The sequence below is a fragment of the Carassius gibelio genome, chromosome A3 (genome assembly GCF_023724105.1).
Source record: "Carassius gibelio isolate Cgi1373 ecotype wild population from Czech Republic chromosome A3, carGib1.2-hapl.c, whole genome shotgun sequence".
Taxonomy (NCBI): Eukaryota; Metazoa; Chordata; class Actinopteri; order Cypriniformes; family Cyprinidae; genus Carassius; species Carassius gibelio.
Window position 1 is genome coordinate 9,210,903 of NC_068373.1, and position 21,806 is coordinate 9,232,708.

A 21,806-nucleotide genomic window follows, 5' to 3' on the forward strand; every position below is an offset into this window, starting at 1 on the left:
TGTTAAATTGTATGTTTCTAATGGCCTTTCCGTTCTTTTTCAATACAGAACACTTGAATCAAGATTGATAAGAACTATAAGTGTAGCATTTATACGATAGAGGATTGTCCCCCTTGAAATCATTGTCGCCCCGGCCACATCTGTTGCACTTCCCGAGAGGAGCTGATGTCGAGTTACTGGAGCTCTCGCCCCATGCACGGAGGAGGAGCTCTGGACCTGTTGGGTTGGGTTTGGTTCATGCAGAGCAGCATTAGAGCATTATCTTGTCTATTTGATAGTAACTGATAGCCATGCCACGTGTTGTCACTAAGATTTGACCAACAGGTTTAGGTTTCTGATATCAAATTAATTCAATCACTCATTCATTCCTGCTTCATCTTAAGGAAGAATATTAGAGCTAGTATACAGCACACACGTTTATACCAAAGTTCAATGGGAATATTTAAAGCCAGTTAGGAAGTTTATTTCTTCTCTCTCAAAGAAAATTGTAAAACAAAGTATCAAGCTATCAAATTATGTACAGACTGAATTTAAATGATTACATTATTGGAGCATTGCCTTACTTCATCAAAGTATAATATCATGAGTTTACACAGAAATGATGTCTTAGTCACAAATCCACAAGAAATATTGCAGGAAGAATGTGAATATTTTAAAACTCTGTATTCTAACGATGCAATATTGGAGCCCCTTAATGGTGTGACTGAGCAATATTTCCCTTTGAACAATGTCTCTGCTTTCTACTTCGCAGCAATTAAGCTGTGAAGGCGAAATGACAGAGCAGGAGTTATTGGAGGCAATTAATTCATTTTCATCTGGTAAATCTCCTGGTATCGATGCAATTCCTATCGAGATGTATACGATTTTTTTTACAGAAATTAAAAAACCCTTATTAGAATCTTTCAACTTTTCATTTCAACAAGGTATTTTATCTAATTCACAAAGAGAGGGAGTTATCTCAATACTCTTACAACAAGATCCTGATGGGAAATATAAAGATCCAAAATGGTAAAAAAAATTGGCGTCCATTGACCCTGCTCTGCTGTGATACTCGTATTTTATCTAAATGTATTGCTTTAAGAATAAAAAATATAATTGGAGATGTTATAAACAACAATCAAGCAGGTTTTAATAAGGGGAGATTTATAGGAGATAACTTGAGACAAATACTGGACACCATATATTTTTATGAGAACCATCAGGAACCAGGATTATTGTTTATTGCTGATTTCGAAAAGACGTTTGATAAAGTTCAATGTAAGTTCATAAAACAATGTCTTAGCTTTTTTAATTTTGGGAAAAACTTAATACAGTGGTTTGAAACTCTTTATAATCATCCAGTTAGTCGAGTGATTAATAACGGTCATATAAAAGACACATTTTTATTAACACAAGGAGTCCGTCAAGGGTGTCCTTTGTCACCATATCTCTTTATTTTATGTATTGAAATTCTGGCTATTAAAATTAGGAACAATCCAGATATATCAGGTCTATTTCCAAACGGTAAAGAGATTAAGCTAACAATGTATGCTGATGATGCAATCTTTTTTATAAAACCAACACAATCCACTTTAGAAGGACTAATAAGGGAGTTAAATACATTTTCAAAAATATCTGGTTTGAAACCTAATTTTGCGAAATGTAACATTCTGAGAATTGGGACATTTAAAGACACAAGTTTTATTTTAAACAGTTCCCTTCCTGTTCAATTGATTAATGGAGACTTTAATTTACTAGGGATTCATCTACCTGACAACTTTAAAGAAATTGATAAATTCAATTATGAGAGAAGGATGGAAAAAGCAGATAGAATTTTACAACCTTGGAGGGGGAACTCTCTGACAATTCAAGGAAAAGTAACTCTGATTAATACATTAGTAATTCCACAATTTACCCACTTACTAATGCTTCTTCCTTCACCTAGTATGAGGTTCTTCAAACATTTTGAACAAAAAATGTTCAAATTTATATGGAACAATAAACAAAAATAATTTCTCGAATAATATATTTGCTTTTTACCAATTAAAAGCAATACATATTGATAAAATATTTCAAAATAATTTTAAAGAGTTATCACCATTCTTCAAGGATGCACTGAAAGCTTGGTTGAATTTCCAGGACCACCCTCCAGATACAATTCAAGACGTTCAGACACAGTTGCTATGGATGAATTCAAACATTACGGTTGGAGACAAGCCATTGTTGTGGGAGGAATTTGTCAAAAATGGGTTAATTTTTGTCAATGACCTTTTAGATTTACCTGGAGATTTTATTTCTTATGAAAACTTGAGAAATGTTTTTAGCATTTCTCTCAATCAGTTACAATTCAACCAGCTGATTTCTGCAATTCCTAAAACTTGGAAAATGAAACTGCAAAATGAAAAGAAGAATAAATTAATGGTTTGTCTCCCACCAATAAGATGTCTTAAATGGTTGTCTGTCTGGTGTAAAGATAAATAAAATAATATATATTTGGAATTTAAATATTACAGGCACTGCACTTTTTCCACACAGAACATGCCTGTTTTGGGAAGATGAATTTAATGATCCAATTTTATGGAAAGATTACTTTAGAACAATTTTTAGAGCTACAATCGATTTATATTTCAACTTAAAATCTTTTATAAAATTATTGCAACAAAAAAATCTCGGTTTAAATGGCAGATAGAACAGGATCCCTGTTGCAGGTTCTGCGGGGATGAGGAGGAGGACCTGATGCATTTGTTACATTTTTGCCCACATGTGGCTAAGTTTTGGGTCAGCATACACTTATGGTTAAGGTCTATGGATATTGTTTTGCAAATGACACCTCAGAAAATTTTGTTATGTATCTTTGAGGGAAAATGCATACATTTTTTGAATATAATTATTTTGATGGGTAAAATTTTTATTTTTAAAGCTAAAACTTTATCAAACCTTTGTATAAAACACTTTAAGAATAGAGTGTTTTATCAGTATGTGCTAGAAACATTTATTGCAACAAATAAAAACAGAATAACTGAGCATGAAAATAAATGGAATGTCTGCTTATTTGAGTTAGAGATATAAATATAAGGTGTACGTTCTTAAAGATGCTCCATGTGTTATGGCATAAATGTTTTGCAAATTCTATTGTGTTTTATGTTCATTGATTTTTTGATTAGTGGTATTGATTTATTTTATTTTTCATTTTCTTATGTTATTTACTTTGTTTGCTTTGTGCTTCGTTTTATTTTGCTTTTGTTGTCATAACTGTGGATGATTGTGGTTGTGGTATGAATGCATGGTGGGGTGGGTGGGGGGTTTGTAGCTTGTCTTGTTATTTTGTTCTGTAATAATAAAAAAGAAAGAGTATAATATCTTACTTTTTGCGCCACTGCATTTCATAAAATATATTCACTCGTTGTTCATTTGAAAACATTATGGTGTCTGATAGAATCATTATTAACCACACAGTGGGTATAGAAAATAATCACATTTAGTTGCTTTGCAGGCTGAAATGAAGACAGACACAGTTTTTGTTTTATTCAACTGTATTTGCTAAGTGCAACTTATACCATCCAAGTGAAAGACATAAAACCATCATGTCAGAAAAAATAAAAATAATCACCCCCTCCTAAAAAATGACTTGTTAACTTAATCAGTTGTAGCCAATCACCTTCTCAATGACACACCAAATGAAAATGCTTGAATGTATACACTAATTTGGTATATTAAGTTATAATTAAAAGCCATGTTAAATTTATGGACATCAAAGATCAATGTGTCTTTCCTTTTACAGTTTGAAATGATATAATAAATGTATAATTCTAAAATACTATGTCTGCTTTGAGTTGTTCATGAACTCAGAAAGCTTCCAAATTATGTTTATATCGAATTAAATTTGCATAGGTTTCTGTGAGGGTTACGTTTAAGGTTGGGGGTCTCTCTCCCATATAAGTGGCTGATTTACACTTTTTTGTATTTTTTGTACATCTTTCTTCTTCATGTCTACATGCGTACAGGCACAGACACTCGAGCACATAGAGAGACATTTACGTGCAAAGAAACCTGTCAGGGCTGTCCCGCTAATCAATAAAGTAGTTTACCATGAAAAGCTTTAGCACTGCTTAGATTTGCCTATTTATTATTAAATCTGATTGCTTGAAAAACCTAAAATAATTGAATAAATGATTTAAAAAAAAAAAGCTATCAGTCTATAAGTTAATAATGTGATCAGCTGTCCACACTGGTTATCCCACACAATTGTCCAAGGTGTGGACCTCTTTAAGCTTTGCTGTTGTTTGGGGCATCTATATATATATAATTAACACAGGTGCCATGCTTGAATGTCTGTGGAGGACACTAGTAAGAGTCTGGAGAATCCTGTTCTGCTATGTGACTGATGACTCTATGTAGGGAAAAGGATTTCCAAAATATCATTTCACTACACTTATACACTTCACAGATCAGATAACTTGCAGTTGCAGTATTTGTTCTTGTTATTTATAATCTTAAGAAACACAATGAGATCACGTGGCCAAAGTAAATTCTATATGTGAGTTCTTACCAGAAATCAAACTTTCAGAAGAAGAAACTGAACCAGTGTCCATCATCACCAGCGTCCCTAGCTCTGTCCATCCATGGTTTGAGAAATATAGAGGAGTTTAGTGTGGAGGGGTGAATACATTGCTTCATGTGTTATTATTGTCATTGCTCATGGCTATTATTACTCAATTCAAATTATTAAAGTATTTTACTTTCCTCGATGAGAAACAAGTTACAGTCTTTCATTCACAGGCTGGACAGGCTTTGTACAAAGTGAAATTATCAATTTTGAGTGATGGAAATTGATGACATCAGATTGAAGTGTTCAGCTGCATTGCCAATGGACGCTCACTTCATCTTCCACACAGAACACAAGGCATCAAGATTGAGAAATAACATTACAAGTTTAGCAAATCAGAGATGGAGGACTGGCCCTCCTTGAAATATCATTACTCTGAACTGTTGCAAATTCACAACAAGAGCTGATGTAAAAATTTGTTCTGGTTGGGTTTGGTTTGATTCATGCAAAGCAGCATTAGAGCATTATCTTTCTATTTATTGGTAATAAGGAGCCGTGCCAAGTGTAGTCTCAAAGAATTAAATCATCATAAGCACAAATGCAGGGCTGGTACACAGCACACAATTGCAAGTGTGTTTATATATATATATATATATATTTATATATATATATATATACATACAAAATATCAAGGAGAAAATATTTAGTTAGTAGGTATATAAGAAAATAGTTCCAAAACAACCCAAAGCATCAAGCTTTTCACGTTACCAACTGCTCAGAATGAATATAAACTTTTCACACCTTCATATTTATTGTATATTTTTTATTTTATTTATTTTATATTTTAATCTAAATCTGCTGTAAAAGGCCGATCTGTTTAGGTTCAGTATATAAAATCACGGGCGTAATTTCCTATGGGGACAGGGGGGACATGTCCCCCCACTTTTCAAAATCCCGTTCGTTTTTTTTTTTTTTACTGCGCGTCGTCATCGTCAGGGAGGAGCAGGGCCGAGCAGAACAGACATCATGCCTGTCAGTTGTGATGCGCGCGTCCGCGTACAGGCAGGGACGTCTATCTAAATAGTGAATTTTTACTATTTACTAAATAGTGTAAGCGCACTGAAAGTTCTACTGAGCAGCCGGTATCGCAGTCAGTCATGAAACGCCAGCAACAGATGACTTTAATGTCTTCATGGATGAAAAAAAGAAAGGAATTGTGAGTTTGTTGGTTCAGTAAATTAGCTCAGGTCAGGGTAATCAAAATGTCTGTCTAACGTTACTTATTTTTTACAGTCTATGGTCTACACCTGTTGATGAGCTAACGATAACATACACTGTTGCTAGGTAACTTCAGACCATTAGCTAACCTAAACATTTATTCTATGCATTTTTGAATTTACCTGTAAAGTAGTTCCGGTAATTTTACGGAAATTAACTGGTATTACTGTGTGAAAGAGGCTAATGTTGCCTAGAACATTCGGTGTCCATTTTAAACAGCAGCGTTTTCTGTCAGTAATATATAGCCTCTGTCATACAGTAATAGCCTACCAGGAAATTGCCGTAAAATTACCGGAACGACTTTACAGGTAAATAAAAAAATGAGCTGTTAACACAGTCAACAACATTCCATTTTTTTCCGGAAAAGCACCATTCACACATCCATTCCAAAATACAGGTAAATTCTGTGACGTCGTCATTAATCTCTAAACAGCTGCGCTTGTATTTTTAAACATGGAGGGTAATAGGCTACATTTTTCAGTATTTTCTGTTGATGGTTTCATTTTTTGTTTCAAACTTTAGTAGGCTATTCATGCAACTGCTTTTGTTACAGAGACATCGTAGCCTAATAGACGACTAGTTTGAATAACCATTAATAAAACACCCGATGCTGTCAGGAGCTGACCAATTTAATGAAAATCGGCTTGAAAGGATTAATAGCACAATGTAGTTACGATTGTAAATTGCAAATGTAGCCTATGCTGATCCAAATTCATATCAGATAGTGAGTCTATCAGCGCAGGTAAACAGTTCTGAGTTCAAATTGAGTTCAAAAGATGTCCCAAAGCACCGGAAAAATTACCATGAATGTGACAGAGGGAAATTGTAAAAATATATTTGAATTATTTACTAATAAACTAGTGTTTTCTGAGTCCGTGTCCCATGATGAAGTTGCCTGACTCATCATCTCCTCATTACACTCAAAAAATGCTGGGTTGTTTCTGTAAACAAATCATTTAGTAACGTTATTAAGACAGTGGTCATCGGCCGAGTGTGCGCGAAGAATTTCTGAAGCCAAATAATGTTTTTTACGATATTCATAACAGTGCCATCTTTGCCATTCACATGGGAGGCTGTGACGAATAGACATGCATCTCTAAAAGCAAGTTGTACTGCTATTTACTGTGTTCTGCTGAAACACTCAAAAATATTTGTCTGAGAAAATTCAATAAAACTCCCCAGTCAATATGAGCTGTGGAAAAATAGATCTAGGAGTTATATACAGGTTTTGTTTTGTTTTTTTGTTTTTTTACTGCGGATGCCATTAAAACACGGTGAGTTCTCTTTCATCATCTCGTGTTCGAGATCCACCTATGGGAAGGGCATCCGTACCTGACCTCTGCAGAAGCATCCAATTGCACCAAGTCTGGCTAGACAGACAGAAGCGCGCAGCCAATGCCAGGTAAGGCCCCGCCCCCTTACCTAGGGGTATAATAATGGCTGCAGCGCTGCTATTCTCCAGTTGACATTCGCTTCTCGCGATCTCTGCATTGACACAGTTCGGTTGGATTACGCTGCTCACCTTCGTGTCTTCAGGAGGACATATCGACCGATCAGCCTCCGCCAGACGTGACTGTCGTCTTCTCAGCCTTTTTCTGCTGTGTTCTGCATTCAGAGCCGCCCACGCTCTCGTCGTTCACCTGCTCCCACGGCTGCCCGCCACGGATTTTTCCGATTTCTTCTCCGGTATGTCGCTTTCAAAACCTACCGCTTCTCCGGGGAATAGCCTATCACGGGCCTGCCCGGCCGCGTGTGGAGCGCTAATCGCTGCTAAGGATCTTCACCCGTTCTGCGTGGTTTGCTTGGGCCTTAAACACGCTCAAGAAGCATTGGAGAACCCGGAAAATTGCAGTAATTGCCTTATGCTGCCCAGAAAGCTTTTACGACGCCGTCTTAAAGTTGCAGCGACCCAGTGCGCCGAGCTCGGTTTTTCTGACTCAGATGGGGGACACGGTGGCGACGACGCGCTACCGGGGGACTCCCGGGGCGCATCCTCACTTGTTTGGGCTGACCAGCCCAATCCCGCATTCCCCGAAGAGGACATCTTCGCGGGCAACCTCATGCTCGCCGACGGACCGGCCGGTTCCGGCGATGAGGATGATGCGGCCCTTCTCGGGGTCTCAGAGGACGAGGAGGCCATCCTGCCCTCTGGCGTTCCCCAGGCTAGCGGCCACGCAGCCCTGCCTCAGTCCATCCTCCTGGAAGTGTGTGAGCGAGCGGCCGCTCGCCTCAACATTGAGTGGCCGGCTCCACAGAGCGCCACCGACCAGGAGAGGGATATTTACGACGGAAAAGTGTTGGGACCATCTCCCAGTCCGAGGAAACAACTCTTCCCCGTCCTTCCAGCGTGCGCTAAGCATATGAGGCACAATTGGAGCGACCCGCTCGACTTCAAACACGGCCTTTCGGGGCTTGAAGTAAAAGATATGGCAGCTCATGGTATGGGTGACCCCCCCGCTATCGAGCCGTCCATCGCCAGGCACCTTAACCCCGCTCAGGGCGGGCTGCTCGCTCCCCCTAAGCCGGTCTTGCCAAACAAGATGGACCGTTTTTCCGCCTCAGTTCACCAGGCCGCATACAAGTCCTCGGCCTTGGCTGTCAGGGCCCTCAACGTCTCGTCTCTCCTCTCCGCCTACCAGGCGGAGCTTTTGGACGAATTAGGCCAACAGCTAGAAAAGGGAACTCCTTCTCTACCCCTGTGGAAGGAGATCCTCACGGTGAACGACCTCGTCCTTCGTAACGCTCGGCAGGCCGTCCAAGCCTCTGGGCGCTCTATGGCGCTTTCTGTGGTGGGAGAGCGCGCGCTCTGGCTTAACCTGTCAGGCCTTCCTGACAGTGAGAAGCGGCGCATCGCGGGCGCGTCGGTTGAGCCCGGCCGGGCTCTCTTCGGTCCCGCCGTCGCATTGATGCAACAACGGTGTGACGACAAAAAGAAGGAGGACAAGGCCTTCAAATTATGTCTCCCTAGGAAGGCGGCCCCACGCCAGACAACCCCTGCGCGTTTGCCTAACATTCCAGCCATGGGACGACACTTCCACCAGGGCAAGGAAAGGCCCCGCAACAAACCCCCACAACGGCAGAATAACCCACCGCCTGCTAAGCACTGGGGAAAATCGACTCGAAAAAACACCTAACCCTTCCCCCATCGACTCGAAACGTAAGCGGCCTGCCTGATGTTCGGTTGATGGGGACATCGAGTCCGCGTTCACGGGTCTCGAGCCCTTCGGACTCTCTTCCTGTCCCAGGACCCCCGTTCAAAAAACGCAGGGTCTCCCGTGGATGGATCGGTTCCTCCCCGTTCGAGGCTGCCCAGCCCATGTGTTTAATGAACGGTGTGTGTTCCCCCCTCATGTTCAGGGGGCCTGTTGTGAGGAAAAGTGCAAAAGCAGTGTCACCACACCGCATACACTCTGTTCCCCTCACCCAACCAATAAAGGTTTCGGCCCCAGTGTTTCCCCAACACAAAACACACAAAAAAACAAAAAACACATTAAAAAATGAATCAAATGAATTCGTTATGGAGAGAGGATCTCTCTCTGCAGAGAGAGTCCATCTCCCTGCGGAGAGAGGAAATCTGTCTGAACCCCTGCATGGTGCCCCTGGTGTGTCCACTAGATGGCGCCATTGTATCACAAATAAACCAGCTGGGCTTACACAGCCCCGCTGCAGCTCGGGTGGGAACGCTCGCAAGTCACGAATGGGCTTGGCGAACTGTTTCGGCTCCCGAGTGGGTGATGCGTACTATAATGCAGGGATACAGACTGCAGTTTGCAATGAAACCCCCGCATTTCAACGGCGTTCTCTCTTCACACATGGAAGAGAACGCCTCACACATTCTGAAAGAGGAAATATCCTCCCTCCTAAACAAGGGAGCGATTCAAGTGGTGCCCCCCAGTCTGATGAATCAGGGATTTTATTCTCGTTATTTCCTGGTCCCAAAAAAGGACGGCGCTCTCCGTCCTATTTTGGACCTTCGTGTGTTGAACAAACATTTGAGGAAATACAATTTCAGAATGCTGACTCATGGCTCGCTCGCCCGCGCCATAAAACCGAACGACTGGTTCACATCGGTCGACCTGAAAGATGCTTTCTTCCATATAAGCATTTATCCGCCACACAGGAAGTTTCTTCGTTTCGCCTACCAAGGCACATGTTACGAATTCACAGTTCTGCCATTTGGGCTCAGTCTGAGCCCCCGGTGTTTCTGTCTGTGTGCGGAGGCGGGTTTAGCACCCATGAGAATGTCAGGTCTGAGGATTCTGACATACATAGACGATTGGCTCATCATAGCCGAATCGAAAGAGAAAGTATTGCAGGACGCGCCTGCTCGGCAGCCTTGCGCCACTGGAAGAGCGCAGACTTTTACGCACAGGGAACCCCTCTGGGGACGGTTATGATGCGGAAAGTTGTGACGACAGATGCGTCCTTAACAGGCTGGGGCGCCACCCAGGAGGGCAGAACGGTGAACGGTCTGTGGCCGAGCAGACTAAGTTCAGCGCACATAAATTATTTAGAGCTTATGGCCGTATGGAAAGCTCTGAATCATTTTCTGCCTCGCCTGCAGGGACATCATGTGCTCGTACGCTGCGACAATACCACGACAGTGGCTTATATCAACCGTCAGGGCGGCGTGCGCTCGTCGAAACTTCACGCTCTAGCTTACAAGCTTCTAGTGTGGAGCGGACGGGTTTTCCTGTCGTTACGCGCGACTCATGTTCCGGGCCTTCTAAACAGAGGTGCGGATCTTCTATCAAGGGGAAACCCAATCTACGGAGATTGGCGCCTTCACCCGCAGATAGTGGCTGTGTTATGGATGAGATTCGGACAGGCAACCGTAGATCCATTCGCCTCGCGCGAAAACTACCATTGTCCTATGTTCTTCTCGCTAAAGGACGTGGACGCGCCCCTCGGGGTGGATGCACTGGCTCACCCGTGGCCCAGTGTGCTGCTGTATGCCTTTCCTCCCCTGTGCCTGATAATTCCTACACTGGCCAGGGTGAGAGGGCAGGGCCTGTCTCTCATTCTGATAGCACCCAGGTGGCCCAAAGCACAATGGCTGGCGGAGATAATCCCTCTGTTATATGCCGAGCCGTGGCGCCTTCCCCCCCGCACGGATCTATTGTCCCAAGCGAACGGGGAGATTTATCACCCGCACCCGGACAGGGTGGCTCTTTGGGCTTGGCCCGTGAGAGGACGAACCTAAGCGCACTTGGGCTTTCGCCGCGTGTGATTGCTACTATACAGAATGCCAGGGCCGTTTCTACGCGATCCTTGTATGGCAGTAAGTGGCGAGTGTTCGAAGGGTGGTGTGATGGGCGTGGTCTCACATCTTATCAGTGCTCAGTTCCTGATATTTTGTGTTTCCTCCAGGACCTCCTAGAAAAAGACAGGTCTTTTCCACAATTAAGGTCTACTTGGCTGCGATTTCGGCCTGTCATGTGGGCTTTGAGGGCTCAACAGTCGGGCAGCATCCTCTAATCCGTAGATTTATGAAGGGTGCCCGTCGCCGCTTGCCAGTCATCAGGAGGACGGTTCCTGAGTGGGATCTCTCCATGGTGTTGGAGGCTCTGTCTCAATATCCTTTTGAACCTCTTGGAAGTATTTCCCTAAAGCCGCTGTCCTTCAAGACAGCTTTGCTCTTGGCCTTGGCATCAGCCAAACGTGTCAGTGAGCTACATGCATTTTCGGTTCATCCCTCGTGCACTAAATTCTCTCTTAGTGGAGATATGGTTTCCCTTAGGCCTAATCCGGCCTTCATGCCGAAGTGCTTTCCTGCGTTCACTTCGGAGGTGTTGGAGCTGTCCGCTTTTCACCCTCCACCTTTTTCCTCCCTGGAGGATGAGAGGCTAAATGCTCTGTGTCCCGTCCGTGCCTTACGGACATATATGAACAGGACCAGTGCTTTCCGGAAGAGCGACCAGCTCTTTATTTCATGGGCACCCCCTCATGGAGGGAATCCTATTTCTAAGCAACGCCTCTCACATTGGCTTGTGAATGCTATAGCTTTGGCTTATGAATCAAAGGGTATGCAGCCACCAGGGGGCATCAGAGCTCATTCCACGAGGGGCATTGCCACCTCTTGGGCTTTGTTTAGGGGAGTGTCGCTAAAGGACATCTGCTCCGCTGCTAGTTGGGCTTCTCCTCATACCTTTGTGCGTTATTACCGGCTGGATGTCACCAATATCTCGGTAGCACATTCGGTTTTAGGGGTGGGGTCTGCTTAGCCCTTCCCTGCAACCCTGTTGGAAGTGACGACGGAGTGAATGGGCTGGCTGGCCATGCACATCCCTGTCACTAAGCATGTTTTTACAGTCCTTTTCTGGGTGTAATTATATGCACATTGGTTATCATGTGTGTGATGCAAAATGTTTTCATGTGCTGCATATGCACAGTAGTCACGATTGTGCATCAGTATTGCAAGTTCATGAGTATGGGACGTGTCAGGCACCGCCTTTTTGGGGCGACCGTCCTTCTCTGGCTTTTAGAACCTCACTGTGAGTGTATTGGGCAATCGGGGAGCTGTCCATGTCTCTCCCATAGGTGGATCTCGAACACGAGATGATGAAAGAGAACAATAGGTTACTGTCGTAACCCCGGTTCTCTGAAACATCGAGTGGAGAGATCCACCAGCGTTGCCACGCTTGCCACACGAGAAGCGAATATACTTACTGGAGAATAGCAGCGCTGCAGCCATTATTATACCCCTAGGTAAGGGGGCGGGGCCTTACCTGGCATTGGCTGCGCGCTTCTGTCTGTCTAGCCAGACTTGGTGCAATTGGATGCTTCTGCAGAGGTCAGGTACGGATGCCCTTCCCATAGGTGGATCTCTCCACTCGATGTTTCAGAGAACCGGGGTTACGACAGTAACCTATTGTTTATCCTTTACAGTCTTGCTTTTATACTTGTCATGGCACTGCTCTGAATAAAGTCTTATAAACTAACAGATGACACCGATTTAAAAACGGATATGACCGTGGGCCGAAATGTCACAAGTGTTTAGAGGGCAACGATGTATTAAAAGCAGACGTCAACGTTTTAAATACGTTTCCTTTTTACACGGATCTGCGAAAATGATTTAAAAGGCTGTATACACTATGCATGCCGGGTCAGTAGTTGGCGATGTCACTTCGTCAAGAAACTCCCCATGTGAACACATAATTATCAGATAATTATGCGCCGACAGTTTTTGTTGACATGGAGAGAGACAGTAACGTTACTGAGTAAAGGCATCGTTTTCAAAACTTTGCACTTTGAAATCCGGTTTCAAAAGCTTGAGTTTAAACCAATGATCTATAATATAGCCCTAGTTATTACAATTTAGAGTAATTTAATAATATATATCCAGCTGGTTGATATCACAAAATAAACCCGTGGAGTGGTCTTGTATCACCCTGAAAATGTTTTGAAATATGTTTTTCAAATCCCCTTCAATCAGGGATACAATGATAGTGAAAACTTTACTTTACTTAAGATATTTTATGTTGGTTTTTCCTTTAATTTCTGATAATCTGTCAAATTAACATCTTTTAGTACTATGTTCTTTCCTAACAGGTACTTTCTGCAAGCACATTTTTTTTAACCGTATTGTTCTAGTTACATGTGTTTTCTATGTTTTCAAAATGTATCAGATTTACAAGATTTCTGTATCCTGTATCCTGATGCAGCGAGGAAACTGTTTGAAAACTGGACCACGATAAGTGAAAGAATTCTTCCATATGCCCAGCGAGAGGGTAAACTGCCCTCAGTACTGGGTGACATGACACCAGGTAAGCTATTTCTTATGATGTTATAATTTTGTCATAATTTTGTTTTTGTTCACCTACCTAAAGCATTTCAGCCTTCCATGAAGTAGCTCTAAAAACAATGTCTTTTTTTTTAATTAAATGAAATTAAAAAAGCTTAAATATCTCTTGCTTGTTTCGAATTCTTTTTAAAAGCAAGCTTTCCAATGAACACCATATATAAGACTTTTATTATATAAAAGGCTATCGAATCAACACTCTTGGTTATAGGGCTGTAAAATCGATTAATCGCATCTAACATAAAAGTCTGACACATATATTATGTTACACATACATTCCTTGGACCACTTTTGATAGATACTGACCACTGCTGACCAGGAACACCCCTCAAGTGCTCTGACCCAGTCGTCTAGCCATCACGATTTGGCCGTTGTCAAACTCGCTCAAATCCTTACACTTACCCATTTTTCTGCTTCCAACACATCACCTTTGAGGACAGAATGTTCACTTGCTGCCTAATATATCCCACCCACTAACAGGTTCTGTGATGAAGAGATACTATATAAATACTATATAAATGTTAATGCAACTTTTTGTATTTTGGTCAAATTGTTTAGCTGCTAAAGAGGAGACAGCTTTGAAGGTCCTGCCAACTCTGCTTCCCCCATCCATCTACACGAGAGGAGGAAAGGTCTTCAGACCCACCACAGAGGAGGCCCAGAAGTCATTTATTGACATGCAACCTGTAAGTTTTGCTTTAGTGTTTCTACTTCAATAAGGGTGGACGTTTGCACTGTTTGATATGCTTGATAACTATGAAAGTAATTCAGGGTAACAATATTGATAGTTTACAATATTTATAATTTTGAAAGCTGCAGTCCATAACCTTTTTTTTTTGTGTGCGTGTTCAAAATTTAAAAATAGTATATAATGAGTGAGTACATCATGAATCCATTTTCCAAATCATGTTTTTGTCTTATCCTGAATCGCTAACGGTAAACCTATATAATAAGTCTTTATATTCAGACTATTTTAAACTGCCGGAGGAGCACAGTACCTGTGTGACTCGTCATAGACATAAAAAGAGAGAAGTAACTCCGGTTACAATGTTCTTCTGCAAAACGCATGCAGTTCTGTTTATTAACCGCTAGAGCGTCAAAAGTTATGGACTGCAGCTTTACCCGTAAAAGTTAAGGAAAGCTGCAATTCGTAACTTTTTTTGGATACAAATTTTTACAAAAATCTGTTATTGAGCAAGTACATGAAAGATCAGTGTCCTTTCCCAGTGTCCCAGTCAAGGATTAGTTCTCCCCAGGCACGTGCACAGGTAGGGCTCAACCTGTGCAGAGCACATGCCCTTTTTGCCCTTACACTCCGAAGTGCCCTTTTTTTGGTGGTTTTTTTTTTTTTTTTTTTTTTTAATCAATGCTATATGTCACCCTTTACGTCTGTCTGTCTGTTTTCCCAAATGAAAGTTCTTAAAACGAGCTTGTGTAAATCTTATTGGATCCTCAAGCTGTCAGTAAGCTGATAACTCCGCCCCCTCTATATTCATTGAATCAACTGAAGTTTCACAGCAGCCGCACAGTATAGACAACAGCTGAGCTGAACAAAGTTTTGCGAAGGGTAAATAAATATCTTGTTGTTTGAATAAGTACTACTAAACACTGTCTGTAAAGGCTAATGTTTTATTTATTTGATGTCTGACTGACTCACTGACTCAGACATGTGGGACGTCGCCTGAGAGAGAGGGCTAGCATTTGCCATCTAGTCATAGCCAATACATAGCCAACACAGCCTGTGCATACAGTTGCATTTCATCTTTTATAAAATGCTAATTTGGCCAAATGCATTTTACCACAGGAAAAACTGAGCGCTCCGTCTATATAGCTAAAAAAACTAGTTTGTAACCTAGATGAAAATGTAATGTGATGCCGGCAGCGGCAGGCGCCGTCGCCGTTTTAATGACGGACAGAAAAAAAAAATCACATTTGCACACATTCGCTGGTCAAAAACGATATATTGATAAGTAATACAACAACATATAATTTGTTTTTACCATCGGAAAATCATAACAGGTGCGCCCCCGCGCTCTTTCGTACTGGAACTTACACAAAGCGCAAGTGATCCTCTTCACCTAGATAACATATTTCTAAGAAATTTCTTCTTTGATTTATGATTGCTGATACACTTAATTTATTAACATTTAGGCTAATCATGTTATGGTATACTCTCTGTATACTCTCTTTATAAAATGTTGTAAAACATGGTTTTACTACAGTAATGTAGTAGTAACTAAAAAAAAAAAATTACAGAAGATCACTGAAATCTTTATATTTTATCATACAGAATGTAATTCATGATTCATTCCAGGTGTAACAGATATGCAGGTCATCGATTCATGGGTTCAATTCAAGCCACAAATGAAACCCTGTTTGTACTAAACGCCTGGCCTGGCGCCAGCCTGGCTGGACTTAAATTATTTTACGATACCCATGCGAGCCTCAAAGGAAACCTGAAAACCCCCCCCCAAATTCCTTAACACACACACACACACACACAAAGAAACTTTCTCAAAGTTACTTTTTTTTTTGTAAGTCCTTATTAATATGTATTTTGAATGTTTGTGTATTGCATAAAAATGGTTAATCCTGGGTAAATGGTTAAAGTGCTGACTTATAAGTGGAAATGCGTGATTTAATCCTTATACTTTCTCAAAGAGTCATGTTTCTGCAACCCCCACTCCTGACCAGGTCGTAAAGCTTTATGACCCCTGGGCAACAGAACAGGAAATCTAAGCCTTAGGAAAGAATGGTCAAATGTAGTCTAAATGTGTATATATAGTATTGTTTCCTTTTTGTACATTAGATGTTTCCCATATAAATTGGGACTATCTGCAATTTATTATCGTGTGTAAATCTTTAAATGTTTAATTCTACATTTGAATGTAACTTCATGTTTTGATCACATATATCTATTATGTTTAGTCTTGTTCTAATCGTCATGCTCTGACAGACCCATTTATCTAGAGAAAAAGTAATGAAATATGTATGTTACCTGAATTACAAACTTGCTAGAATAATCCCTGGAATTTGGACAAGCACTAGATCACCGGGGGGTGCCTCCACAGAGACAAAGGAACTTTTCCCTCCGCTTCAGATCGCGGACATTCATTGGATGCTCCCTCGAAAATGGGCGTGAACTATTTCAAGCTATAAGAATTGACCAGACAAGGTCCGCCTTTCTCTTCTTCCTCTTCCCCGTTCTCGGATACGCTGCTCTCCAACGTTGTTTCCGCGCACAGGGGCTGAGAGAAAAAGCCATTTTAATGGCTCCTTTAGAAGCTTTCGTTTTCGTTCTTTTCTTTTCTTTTCTTTACTAAGTTTATTCAACTATTCGCCTCTCCACGCAAGGAAGACGAATTCTGGAACAATGTTTGTTGAACCTTTCAAATACCGCGCGAGGACAGAACAAAGGACCACGTGCTCCACGCTCACGCCAAGCGCAGCGTGCACGCGCGTCACATGGCCTCCGTTTCATGGCACATGGTTGTTTCAACGGGAACAGCGCTCAAAGCTCACAAGCTCGACGCCGATCTCACGCCACGCTCACATTTGGACATTTTGCAAGTATCACTTTCTCTATGGAGATTTAAATGCTGCTTTAAAGTGTTGTTATGATCTGATTTGTTGTTGGCTTCCAAAAGTTACTGACTATGATTTTCATACCTGAGCTCCTTATGTGATCTCTCTCTCTCTATTCTCTCTCTCTCTCTCTCTCTCTCGTTTATTTGGATTCGTTATGTATTGTATAAAGCTTACTGTTTGTATTGTCGTACGCATATTTACTCTGTGTGATTTGTAGTTTGATGTATTACTAGTTTAATTATTAAAAACCCATATACTGACGATTGGCTTGGACTCCACCCCACTCACATTACGAGTCACTGAGATGTGTCTGATCTATAGCTACAAGCTCTAAATTTAGAAACTAAATTTATCATAAGGATAGGATAATATTTTCATGGCCAGAGAATACTTTTCCTTGAATTATAAGGCGTGATAACTTTATTGAAAATTGATAGGTCTACAGTGGTGTGCTGGACATACCACGGTTTGATCTGCAGTAATTTACAGTAAGAGATATCACAATAATTGATATGAAGAATGTAATATTGACATATTAATGAGTAAGTTACAGTGCCCTGTGATTATTTATTGTTATAGGCAATTGAGATATTTTTCATAATCAAATTTAATGTAACTGTCATCTGAGATATATATTAATCAAATTCCTGATTAATTATTCAAATTCCCTATATATCATTTGAGTTAATTACTACGTAAAACTCATTGTTGTTACACAAGGCTTCATTTATTTGATCCAAAATACAGCAAAATCAGTAATATTGTGTAATATTTTTACAATTTTAAATAACTGTTTTCTATTTTAATATTTTAAAATGTAATTTATTTTTGTGATCAAAGCTGAATTTTCAGGATCATTACATCAGTACTCTTCAGTGTCACGTGATCCTTCAGAAATGCTTTTCACTGCAACTGTACTTTTCACACTATTTTTATTTATTTTTTCATTGCTGGCTTATTTTAGGGAAAGTTTAGTGAATAAGAGACCTTCAAGAGACCAACATCCCTGGTCCACCACAGTATAACATTTTTGCCAGATACATGGCTCACAGAAGGTTGATGTTGTATTAGGTTTAAAGAAGCCCTTAAAACCCTGTTTATCTATATTATCTAATTATCTAATATTATTATTATGGTTGTTATTAATCGTGAATAAATCTAAAGCTTTTGAGACTATTATTTTGTGTTATTGAATTTGTCATGAAGATGTGACCATTTCTTCCTTTTATGCAGGCTTACTAAATAATCTTGATATAAAAAGGGGGGGGGGGGTGCCCTTTTTCAGTTTCAGCACATGCCCCTCAAAAGGTCTGTGCACGGCCCTGGTTCTCCCCAAAATGAAAATGTCCTAATAATTTACTCACCCCAATGCCATCCAAGATATCCATGTCTTTCTTTCCTCAGTGCGAAAGAAATTATGTTTTTTGAGGAAAACATTTCTGGATTTTTCTTCTAACAATGGACTTCATTGGTGACCATTCTTTTTTAAGTCCAAATCAATGCAGTTTCAAAAGTCTTTGAAGTGTTTAAACGGGCTGTACACAATCACAGCTGAAGAAGAGGTTGTTATCTAGTGAAACGATAGGTCATTTAAAAAATTTTTTTTAATAATTTATAGACTTTTTACCCTCAATAGTTCGGACTGATGTGATGGCGTAGTTCTCTGTCCGTTTGTTGATCAGCTCAATCCGAACTATTGAAGGTAACCATTAGGCCACGACTTCACTGGCTGGGGAAGTCGTGGCCTAATGGTTAGAGGGTTGGACTCCCAATCGAAGGGTTGTGAGTTCGAGTCTCGGGCCAGATGGAATTGTGGGTGGGGGGAGTGCATGTACAGTTCTCTCTCCACCTTCAATACCACGACCACGACTTAGGTGCCCTTGAGCAAGGCATCGAACCCCCAACTGCTCCCCGGGCGCCGCAGCATAAATGGCTGCCCACTGCTCCGGGTGTGTGCTCACAGTGTGTGTTCACTGCTCTGTGTGTGTGCATTTCAGATGGGTTAAATGCAGAGAACAAATTCTGAGTATGGGTCACCATACTTGGCTGAATGTCACTTTCACTTTCACTCACTAAAAAGTCTATAAATTATAATTTCTCTCGCACCGAGGAAAGTAAATTATTAGGACATTTTCATTTTGGGGAGAACTAATCCTTTAACTTCCCCCGATTCACAACGGTACATTTATAATAATGATTTATAATTTGAGCTGTCGAGTCCGATTTCACTGGAAATGTCTGTTTGTATACTAAGAATATAAAGCTATTATATCGCAAGTCAGAGTACTGGTGATGGTGCTTCATTTTTAGCTTGTTCTTATAGCAATTATTTAGAATTTAAACCACATCAAGAAAATGGCTTCAAATGAACCAAACCAGTAAATGAGAAAACAAAAAGTACTGTAAGTAAACAACCATAAACAAAGAACAGAACATTTTACCAGAAGAATAACATTTAAATGAAAACTATAGGCCTTTATCAAAGTATGTGTCGTCACATCTGGTTCTGATTAGTAGTGTAAAGGAATTTCCGCCTGGATTATTTTCAATGGACAGGCGCCGGTTTAAAATGTAAACTTACATGATACCCTACCATGCATGTCATCTTTCATTTTATTGTGTAACATTATCTTTCCTGTAGCTCAAACAGTAGAGCATTGGCACTTGCAATGGCAAGATTATGGGTTTGATTCCCAGGGAAAGCAAAAACTGATAAGAATGTAAATGTGTATCTTGAAATGTAATGTAAGTCGCTTTGGATAAAAGCGTCTGCCAAATGCATAAATGTAAATTATCTAAGATGAAAATGATCTAAGCTTATCTAAATGATCATCAGTGCTACCAGTCAGGAGATTAACAAGCGGGTTTGTGAGTTTTAATGTTAAAGACACTATCAACATTACAGTAATATTTAGACTTTTTTTAATCCCTAAATGTTGATAATATTAGTCCAAAATATTATTTTATAACCATTTCTATTAATATGTAAATACAAATTTTGTCATATTTGCTAATGTTTGCAATACAATTTTTTTTATATTTCCACCAAAAAAGCTTAACTAGCATGTCAGTTATATTACAGCACTCTAAGTTATTGTGTGTAATCAACAGGTTGGGACCAACATGGTTGAATATTTAAACCATGAGATGACTGGAGCATTGCTGCACATTCTGTGCCTCAGTGATGAGACAAGGGGGACATCACAGACCTGTGCCATTATTCCGGGCCACGCCATTGAGACTGAGTCTTTGTTGGAGGCGGTTGATCTTTGCTTTAAAGCTTTTTTTGTTTTTGATGTTCAGTACACCAAGCAGTGTCTCCCCACCTGGGAGTTTCTCCAGCATGCTGTATATCAAATTGAAGGAAAAGAGTCCTCCTCTGTAAAGTTTTTGAGGACAACAGTGGTTTCAGGCCCACATGATATGGAGATGATTTTAAAATCTATTTTGTTGCTGTTCTTAAATCAACACATCTTAATAAATTAAATTGTAATCGTATGAGAGTTCAAATTAGTTGTTTAATGACTTTTAATGCCTGAATATTTGGACAGATTGACATTTGTTATAAAGTCTGTGGGGAAGGGTGAATGTCAGAGGGTGTGTGGGTGGGGGTTGGGATGGTAGGGGCTAAAGAATGTATTCAATATTGTATACAAACAAAGTATTAAATAAATTTATTGTTTTTAAAGAAATAATATGTTTTAAATTAAATGAGATTGAAATCACATATACATGGCCTCTCTGGTTTATTGTATTACAGAGACAATAATTATTTTACATTCGTAATATAAAATATATTTGTAACTAATGTATAAAGGCAGTGAGACAGGAAATAATCTATTTATTATGAAATAATAACTATTTATTTGACTAAACTATTTGTTTGACTTAACCCAGCAAGAGGGTTAATTTTACCCACTGGTTGGGTCAAATGAATGACCCAGTAATATGGGTTAAACGGTAAAACCCAGCACTTGGGTCAAACCAACCCAGCGCGTGTTCTGTCCAATAGTGACCCAGCAGCGTGGTTAAGGTTGGGTTATTTTTTAACCCAGCAGTTTTTAGAATGTAGACGCGCCTCCTAAACGGATTATGATTGTATTGAGATTTTTTGTTGTTTGTTTTTATTATTTCGTTAAGTAGTATAATTTAAAGCTTTCTATATATATATTTTTCCTGTCTGTGAGGCATGTATTCGCTGAGTTTCGGTTTATTTTTGCAAGCTCTCCTGTTCAAGAGAGACGGCAGAAAGCATGTTTGTTTTCTTTTATTTTTTATTTCTTTATTTTATATTATGATCGCGCTGGCACCTATATGTGCACTCTCCGCACAAAATATTCGATATAGCGCACATGTATCTGTGTTTAACGTTAAAACATAGTTACATGCTTGAACTGTTTTATATCTTTAGATTTTATTTTAGACAATTCGTGATGATTTGAGAAGGCTAAACTGATTAAACATAGGCTATGTAAACTCTCTCTCTGTGCTGGCCACTTTAAAAACAAAACTTATAGGCCTAGGCCTTTTTAATGATCAAAAACTGCTCCAAACATACAAAACTGAACTATTTTAATAGCTGAAACAGTAGTATAAGCTGTTTTGGTTGAATTG

At 40.2% G+C, this 21,806-nt stretch overlaps 2 protein-coding genes across 2 annotated transcripts; both read left to right on the forward strand.

The window, feature by feature from the left end:
- The first annotated feature begins 9,393 nt into the window (after nucleotides 1-9,393).
- LOC127957052 (uncharacterized) lies at nucleotides 9,394-11,115 on the forward strand. Its single transcript, XM_052555398.1, has 2 exons — nucleotides 9,394-10,110; nucleotides 10,176-11,115. Exons 1-2 carry the CDS (start codon nucleotides 9,394-9,396, stop codon nucleotides 11,004-11,006), a joined length of 1,548 nt encoding a protein of 515 aa, XP_052411358.1. The 3' UTR covers nucleotides 11,007-11,115.
- A 2,252-nt stretch (nucleotides 11,116-13,367) lies between these two features.
- LOC127945319 (uncharacterized) lies at nucleotides 13,368-21,360 on the forward strand. The gene is made up of 3 exons (XM_052541836.1): nucleotides 13,368-13,569; nucleotides 14,163-14,290; nucleotides 20,304-21,360. Exons 1-3 carry the CDS (start codon nucleotides 13,401-13,403, stop codon nucleotides 20,676-20,678), a joined length of 672 nt encoding a protein of 223 aa, XP_052397796.1. The 5' UTR covers nucleotides 13,368-13,400; the 3' UTR covers nucleotides 20,679-21,360.
- Nucleotides 21,361-21,806: the final 446 nt, after the last annotated feature.

Bases quoted from the DNA above. Each gene is read 5' to 3' on its own strand.
- LOC127957052 (XM_052555398.1), top strand. From the start codon at position 9,394: ATGGTGCCCCTGGTGTGTCCACTAGATGGCGCCATTGTATCACAAATA. The intron at 10,111-10,175 runs GTATTGCAGGAC...TTTTACGCACAG, and splicing joins TAGCCGAATCGAAAGAGAAA to GGAACCCCTCTGGGGACGGT.
- LOC127945319 (XM_052541836.1), top strand. From the start codon at position 13,401: ATGTGTTTTCTATGTTTTCAAAATGTATCAGATTTACAAGATTTCTGT. The intron at 13,570-14,162 runs GTAAGCTATTTC...CAAATTGTTTAG, and splicing joins ACTGGGTGACATGACACCAG to CTGCTAAAGAGGAGACAGCT. The intron at 14,291-20,303 runs GTAAGTTTTGCT...TGTAATCAACAG, and splicing joins CATTTATTGACATGCAACCT to GTTGGGACCAACATGGTTGA.